This window comes from Lepidochelys olivacea (genome assembly GCF_965140295.1).
Source record: "Lepidochelys olivacea isolate rLepOli2 genome assembly, chromosome: 15".
Taxonomy (NCBI): domain Eukaryota; kingdom Metazoa; phylum Chordata; order Testudines; family Cheloniidae; genus Lepidochelys; species Lepidochelys olivacea.
The window spans coordinates 16,231,473-16,239,561 of NC_140425.1; the positions used below are offsets into that span (position 1 = coordinate 16,231,473).

The 8,089-nt window shown below is 59.3% G+C and overlaps 1 protein-coding gene across 1 annotated transcript in view; it reads right to left on the reverse strand.

Moving 5' to 3' along the window:
* Nucleotides 1-1,625, reverse strand: part of LOC311531567 (carbonic anhydrase 15-like) — a 28,418-nt gene extending 26,793 nt beyond the window's left edge. The window contains exon 1 of the mRNA XM_084649047.1: nucleotides 1,486-1,625. Within this exon, the coding sequence (XP_084505173.1) occupies nucleotides 1,486-1,546 (61 nt within the window). The 5' untranslated portion in view covers nucleotides 1,547-1,625. The remainder of the gene's footprint in view (nucleotides 1-1,485) is intronic.
* Between the last annotated feature and the right edge of the window lie 6,464 nt (nucleotides 1,626-8,089).

Below are 8,089 nucleotides of genomic sequence, written 5' to 3' on the forward strand. Positions count from 1 at the left end.
ACCAGACATGGTCCCTGCAGATCAGCTGTGAGGCTCATTGGTGGGAGTGCAAAAGGCTCACCCGGCCCCTGCCGACGCGGTACTTGGGGGCAGCAAATCAGCCCCCAGAGCTGGGAAGCCAGCAGTGCTCACAAGGACACCCAATTCGTGGGGAAAAGAGAGCTTCAGGCGGAAAACCAGGAGCTTCTGGCAGGACACAGTCCACCCCGGAAGCCTCCTCACCTGGTGGGGCAGGAGTCCTGGTCTCCAGCGATTTGAGAGCCAGAAAACTCAGTTCTGGATGTGTCTTGTGGTGTCTAAATAGAAGCAGAGCTCTTTAGAAGATCTGCCTCCAAGGAAACCTGTAGCATTGAACCCAGAACTCCTGCATCCCGGGCCAGCACCGTAACCACACTTACTGCCAGGCACCTGCTGAGTGTTGTTATTACCAGTAGCAGAGCTGGGCAGCACATGGAAAAAGGTCACAAATTCTTCCATGAAATTTCAATGAAAGACCAACTGAAACTCTTTTGCTGACATTTTCCAGCCAGCTGTAATTAATAATGAGAAGGAGCCAAACCCCTGAACTCCATAACTGGCCTGGATCCTCACCGACATCAGTGGAGTTACCGTGAATTTACACCAACGGCAGGGAGAGCAGGATCTGGCCACTGGCTGTGCACTTGATCCAGCCACAGTAAACCCTTAGACACAGCCGCGGCCTTTCCACGGCTTGGCAGGAAACAGCCTCGCTAAGGCAAGAAACAACCTGAGCCGACAAGAGCAAAGAGTACACCGCTTTGTGGAAATGAGCCCCCCATGGGAATTATCCGGGTGCCACCGGCCTGCTGCAGCCGGCAATTCCATGGCAAGTCTCTGGGCCAGTAGGTGCTCAGCACGTCAACGCGAGGGCAAGCCACTCGCCCCAGCTGCTGCGTCTCTGTCCTCCCCGGCTCAGGGGCTTTTACGAATGGCAGGGGATGCTAGGGCACTCGGGCTGTCAGAGGGGCAGGGCTGTTCGTAGCCCACAGAGCAGCCGGGGATGCCAGGGGCCGAGAGCAGCAGGTGGAAGGCTCCTGAGCCGGCAGGGCTGTTGGCAGGCAGGTCGCAGGGCAGGCGACGCAGGTGTCCGTGTGCCACCCTGCCCGCGAAGACAGAGGGGAGACGGAGCCAGCCCGGCTCTGCGGGACGGTCTCTAAAGCCTCCCAGCCCACCTGCCCCCTTCCACACACAGCCAGAGGGGGGGAGAGGGACCAGCCGGGGAAGCAGAAGCAGCAGCGAGCGGGGCGCGAGGCCAAGTCGCTGCCGAGGCTGGAAGCCGCGAGCTGGGCAGGGGCGCGGGGCCATGCCCAGGGCGCTGGGGGCCAGAGAGCCGCAGCCCCCCGGGGCCCGAGCCGCTCGGTCCCGCCCCTGGTTGCGGCCGCTCGGCGAGAGCCGGGGCCGGACCCCGGGGCCACTCGCGCTGGGGGGGGCCCGCGCTGGGGGGGGTCCCCGAGGGCTGCTCACCTCCCGGGGCGGCGCGGAGCACCAGCGGCAGAGCCAGGAAAGTTAGCGCCAGGCGCGGCATCCTCCGGCCGGCTGCTGCCCGGGGCCACCCCGCGCTGTGCGGCTCCGCGGTCCGGGGCGCGAGGGGAGCCGGGGCTGCGCGAGGGGAGCCGGGGCTGCGCTGCAGCCTGCGCGCGGCTCTTAAATATTCAGCGCCGGGAGCCGGGCTGCGCTTAACCCCTCGCTCGCCTCCTGCGGCGGCAGCCGGCGCGCCCCGGCCCTGCCCCCCTGGCCCCGCCGCCGGCTGGCCCGCGGGGCTGCCCAGGGCCGATGGGGCGGGGCGGGGCGGGGCGGGCGCAAGCCCCTGGGGAAGCAGGGAGCGCGGGCCAGGCCCCCCCTCCCAGGGCCCGGCTCCTTGCTGGCCCCGGGCTACCGCGCCCAGTGGTTAGAGCCGCAGCCTGGCCCCCAGGACTCCTGGGTCCCACGTGCCCGCGCCGGCTCTGGCGAAGCCGCTCAGCCCCTGCAGCCGGCCGGGGGCCTGTGCCCACCACCGCTTCGCCCGCAGCGCTCCTAGCCCGCCAGCCCCTGGGAGAGGTTGAAGGAACTGGGGCTTACACCCTTCCTGAGCCCCTGCCGCCGGAGCCGTGCCAAGGACCAGCCTTATTTTGATCAGGGGCACGGCCAGGGCCTCGGCGGCTGCGTGTCCCCCACACTGGTGACCACGCCTCTGTGCAAAGCATCGGCTCCCTTCTTGCTAAACGGGGGGCACGCCGGGGTAGCCTAGAGCGCCACCCCCTCCCCACCAGCAAGTGCCCTGCCTGGAGGCCAGGCCAGAGCTCGGATAGCCCCTGCTAGAGCCGGCACATTGCCATGAGCTCCCGGGACTGACACCCCATTTCTCTGGCCCTTGGACGGGCAAGTGAGAATAAATGTGCCCAAGGAGAAGGGTTTGCCTGACAGGAGGGCAAAAGCCCATTCCTTCCCCGAGGCAGCATTAGCACACGGGGGGCCTAGCAAGAATAGTTTGGGGCCCCTACGCACACATACAAGCAAATAAGGGGCCTCCTTGAGCTGTTCAGGGCTCTATGCACGCTGTAGAGACCTCCAACAAAGGATCTATAGCCCTGTGCGGACGCCCTGGGGCTCTGAATGGATGGTGCAGGCACAGCCATGTACCTAAAATGCTCCCAGCCTGGCGCACTCGCCCCTGAGGGGCTCAGGGGGTTACTCCCTGGCCCTGCCTAGCAACAGTGTGCCAAGGAGGGCTAGGGGCAAGGGAGACAGGATGCCATCATTACAGGGAAGTTGTGGGGTTGTTGCTTCTTAGCATGTGTTTATTTCAGTGCTAAAAGGAACAACCAAGCTGTGCTCATTCCAGTAAACTTGCGGGGGGGCGGGGGGGGAGGGGGAAGGAGATTCCTAGGAGGGGTCCAGGCACAAGTGAAGCCAAAAATAAAGAGAAAGGACGAGAACAATAGCCATGAAATAGCAGAGATGCTCCCTGGAGCTACAGGCCTCAGCGGAAACCTGCCCAACACTTGGACCGGGCAGACACTGGATTCATCGCTCATTACAACAACCTGTAACCCCTGTTTTTGTCCTGTGACTGCAGAGGGGGCAAGGGGCCACTCCATTGGGAACGGGCCCTTTGAACACGTGCTAGCTACTTCTGCTAAACAATCTGTTCCACCTTGCATCGTGCTGTGACGCTCGGAGTACCTTTCCCACACCCGCAGAGCACCTCTGCTTTGAAAGCTTGGCTGTTTCCCCAACAGAAGTTGGTCCAATAAAAGATATTCCCTCACCCCGTCTCTCTAATATCCTGGGACTGACATAGCTACCCTGCATACCACAGACCTGGAAGCCAATGAAGCAAGCCCAAGGAAAATCACTGCTCAGTCTGGTGCTTCCCCAGTCTCCAACCAGGACAGCCGCCAGCATCTTCTTCAGTTGCTCCAAAACATCTGGTCAGGAACCTGGAGGGGGACCAGCCTGGCATGAGAAAAACCTGATCATTGATTATCTTGCCTCTTCTGTCTGCAGCTGAGACACAAGCGAGTGGTGAGTTAGAGGCTGCCCTCTGCTAACCCAGCTCACCAACCACACTAGAAATGGAATAGTCCATCCCTACCCCCACCAAGAGCTAATCAGCTGCTGGATTTATGTTGCCAACACCCAGACTGACAATCTGCTCCCCCACCTCCCTGCATCATCCAGAGACACACCTGGAATTGCATTTCTATCCCTAGCCCCCGCACAACACCCGTCGTAGGGGCTGGAACTAGGGGTGCTGCTCTGGGTGGGCAAGAAACGCGGCTGGACACCTCACAAGAACGGGTGTGCTCAGCTGGAGCGGAGAGTCTAAAGGCAGGGAAGCTATAACCCTGCTGGGGCAGACGCAAAGGAGCCACTGATGGCTACTTAGCGTGACAAGGTGGGTGAGGTAATAGTTTTTATTGGACCAACTCCTACTGGTGAGAGAGAGAAGCTGTGAAGTTGAAGAGCTCAGTGCGGCTTGAAAGCTGGTCTCTCTCGCAAACAGAAGCTGGTCCAATAAAAGATATTCCCTCACCCCCCTTGCCTCTCTCCTATCGCGGGACTCACACGGCTACACCACCACCGCACACAACTCACAGCCACGGACACTTATGAAATAAACATTCAAGGCTTTACAAGGAGAGGGAGAGATTTATGTGCCTGAAGAAGCCATCAAAGCCTGTGAAATTACCCTCGGAGGGGGAGATTTACCCCTCCAGAGAGCCCTTCGTGCACTTGTTATTGCTGCTGGATTCTTGGCATGCCTAGGTCGGCTCAGCCTGCAATGACCAGACAATGCTGTTTGGGGCTTGGGATCCAAAGCTGCAATCCATAAAACCCAGCTCAGGGCTTTCCGCCAGACTCATTTAGCCCCACTCGGTCAGAAAATGCCCAGGAAAGTGTACCTGGCCTGCATGGCACACGGGGGGTCACGCTGGGCCAGGTTTCCAGTGGCACAAAGGGCTGGACGGTGCCTAACTTTCAGTGAGTGTCTAGGAGGGTTGGGTGCCTAAACCCCCATTAGGGCAGGGGTGGCTAACCTGTGGGTCCGGAGCCCCATGCGGCTCCTCGTACAGGCACCGACTCTGGGGCTGGAGCTACAGACGCCAACTTTCCAGTGTGCCGGGGGGTGGGGGGGAAGGGATGCTCATTGCTCAACCCCTGGCTCTGCCCCCACTCCACCCCTTCCAGTCCCCTCCCCTGAGCCGGCCCTGCCCTCGCTCCTCCCCCTCAGAGCCTCCTGCCTGCCACGAAACAGCTGATCGGGAGGTGCAGGGAAGGAGGGGAGGCCCTGATCAGCAGGACTGCCGGTGAGTGGGAGGCGCTGGAAGCAGGGGGGTGGGGGAAGCTGACGGGGGGTCTGCTGGCATATTACTGTGGCTCTTTGGCAATGTACAGTGGTAAATTCTGGCTCCTTTTCAGGCTCAGGTTGGCCACCCCACGTTAGTGTTTTTTAAAATCTCCCCTTAGGTCTGTCCCCCACTTTCAGCGGCATGCAGCATGTCCCATCTGAGCACGGGGCTAACAGCAGCTGCCTCTCAGAGCAGAGCGTTTCTTTAGCATCCTGCTTTGGGGTCCAACCCCAGCGTCTCCAGCTGACTTGACCTGGCAGTGGGGATACGCAAGGTCCTGATGCTCCCAGCAGAGCATGAGGCTGGCTGCTGACTGGGACTGACAGCGCACTTCCTGCTGCACGTCAGCCCGCAGCCCTGATCCGGGGGGAGTTAAACCAACGTTGCTCCTTTCAGAGTCGCCTGTTTGTCAGGGGAAAGAGGCAGGTTTTTTCCTATAAAGCAGGTTTATTTGGTTGGAGCTGGAACAACCCAACCTGCTGTCCGAGACAGACAGACCGACCGACCCCTTTCATCAGCATTCAGCCTCCCCTTTGCACCAGCCCCATGCCTGGCCCTCCGGGACTGTGCCACTCCAACGCTCAGCCGTCCTCAGCAGAGAGGGCAAATGAGAGGATTGACATTCACCAGCAGCTCACCTCGCCCCTGTCGATGCCCCAGTGGCCTCCCGCGTTCATCAGCCATTCAGGAAGCATCTCAGCGGGTTACGCTCACCCCAGCTCCCTGGTGGGCTGATGAGAAGCGATGCCAGCATGGAATGACCTGGGAATGGCAGGAGCTGCAGCTGGCTTTAAAGGGAGGGGCTTATACACCTCCCCAAGGGCTGCTGGCTCTGGTTAGTTTTCATTTTTGCTGCTGGCTGTCAAAATAGAAGAGAGAGAGAGAGAGAGAGAGAAAGGGTTTTATTGTCTCACCAGCATGAGATTGTGCAATTGTCTCTTCCATCCCAAATGGGGGACTCTCCCCCTCTGCCTTTCACCAGCCAGAGAATTAGCCTCCTGCAAATGCCATCCTTACAGCTACTTTCCCAAGTCCCAGCACACTTTAAGCCTGCGATTCGGACTTCCTGATGCTGCAATGCCATCGCTCAGTTAGCCAACAACTGAGGCTGGTGGGCCGGAGTGGGCAGTTTTCTGTAATATTTTGTATGAATATATGGTGTGTGCCTCAGTTTCCCCCCCCCCCCCGCATGCTGCCTGGTTAACTAGGTGGTGGGAAAAGATCTCTGCAGAGACCCAGAGATTCAGGAGTGAGTGGTGCCTAGCTGTCTAGGGCCTGGGCCCCCAATCCACAGAGAGTCCAAGAAGACAATGGCCACTCTAATTGCCCGGACATTTGGCACCTAGCAACTAACGACCCTGGATGGCTGACTCTCCACGGGAAGCCAGCTGGGTTTGACCAGTTGCAGAACAGGTCAGAGGAGGGACCAGGCATGGGTGTTAAGTGTGGGCTGCTAGAAGCTGGAGACTCTTGAAAATTAGGACAAGGGAGGGGTCAGAGGGCTCTGGACTGACCAAGAGGGCCCATGCTGTAACTTTCTGTTCTCTGTGCTAACCAAAGACTCTCTCTGCTGTGTTCCAGACTTCTAATAACCCACACACACACACACACTTCTACAGCGCTGGCAGAGAGTCACTCCCGGTTAAGGGAAGTGGGGGTGCATTGCTCCCTCTGGGTGTAGAAGCCTCTCTCGAGTGTCCAACTCAGGTGAACTCGCTAAAGGGAGCTCACAGCACAGCGCAGGGCTGCTGAAGACTGAGGTTTGGTCCAAGGAGACAGTGATGCCAAGTGGCCTACCCTCGTGGGAGGGGGCGGGCAGGCTGAAGGCGTCCACCCAGAGACGGTTTCAGAGCCCTGGACCTATCGGGCTGTTCTCCCAGAGCCTTGGCTCCAGGTCAGCCTGCCAGCAGGACGCACCCACACCAGGGATGGGGTTTTCAGTCTCTGGTCCTAAACAGATGCGTCACTGGGTAGCTGCTTCTCCAGCAGCACAGTCCCCTGTTCAGGAGACACAGACCCCCCTCCCAAAAAAAAAAAAAAAAAAAAAGCACACTAGCAAGCACTCCCCAGCCCACATTCAGCCTTCTCTCAACAACAGCCCCAGCCCTCCCCACCCCATCCCACCCCACCCCACCCCTGGAATGGGGCACTTTGCAGCAGAGCTGCTGCTACATGACTCCCTGCTGGTGTCCTGGGGAGCCCCAGAAAAAGGCTCCCCCACTCCTCAGCTGCTTGCTGGCCTGGGGTTTGTAGGCCCAGCTCCTTGGTGCACCCCAACGGGCCGAACTGCAGTCTGAGGGCTGCATGCCCTTGTGCACAGGCATGGCTGAGTCTTGTGCTCTGTGATGCAGCAGAGGAGGTCCTAGGCTGGCCTGGAGCTCTCTCGATGCAGCCAGGGGAACCTCCCACCGCAGCAGGGGTCAACACCCGTGGATTTCCTGATGGGATGTGAGCACCAATGCAAGTGCCACACAAGACAGGGGTGCTGTCGGTTTAGTTCTCTGCTGCCAGTGGGTATCTGCGCATCATCTGAAAGTGGCAGGGCCCTGGAATCAGGGGCCTGTCAGGGAATTCAGTTATTCAATCTGAAAAAAACCCTCCAGACTTTACACCATCCCAGTGGAGGGGACATGAGCTGCTGCAGTTAACAGTAATCCAACACACGGCTGCTGTAACTCCACTGAAGTGACTGGGCGCATGTGGTCCCTGGAGCTGGCTTCATGATCTGCACAGAGATCACCAGGACAGCCTGGGTACCGGGGGCAGACACAGCTCCATGCATGGCACATATTTGAGCGGTCTCAGCACCGTTGGACTGCTCTCTGGATTGAAGCCAAAGGGGCTGTTTTGTGGCATTCTTAGCAGAGACCTTCCTCGTTCTGCTCCCAGGGCTTGCATCACGGCATCCTCCCTTGGCTAAGGCCCCTTCCCGCAGCCTCTCAGTGCTGGCCCTTGCCTGACCACAGCGGTCACCAGAGAACACGACAAAAAATTCTCTCCATGGGGGCTGGACCAGGGTCTGAGCCCAGTTACCCCCGTGCAAACCCAGAGTCACTCCACTGAGCTGAACGGGATCGCTCTGCACGTACAACTGGGATCCCAAACCGGCTCGCTGCTTCCTGACCATTTCAGCCTAACCCAGCACAGCTAGAACGTATCCAGCAAGCAGCGTGGTGTCTCAAGGTATTCACCTTCCTTCATACGTCCATCTCTAAGGTACTGTCCCCTGCTATACC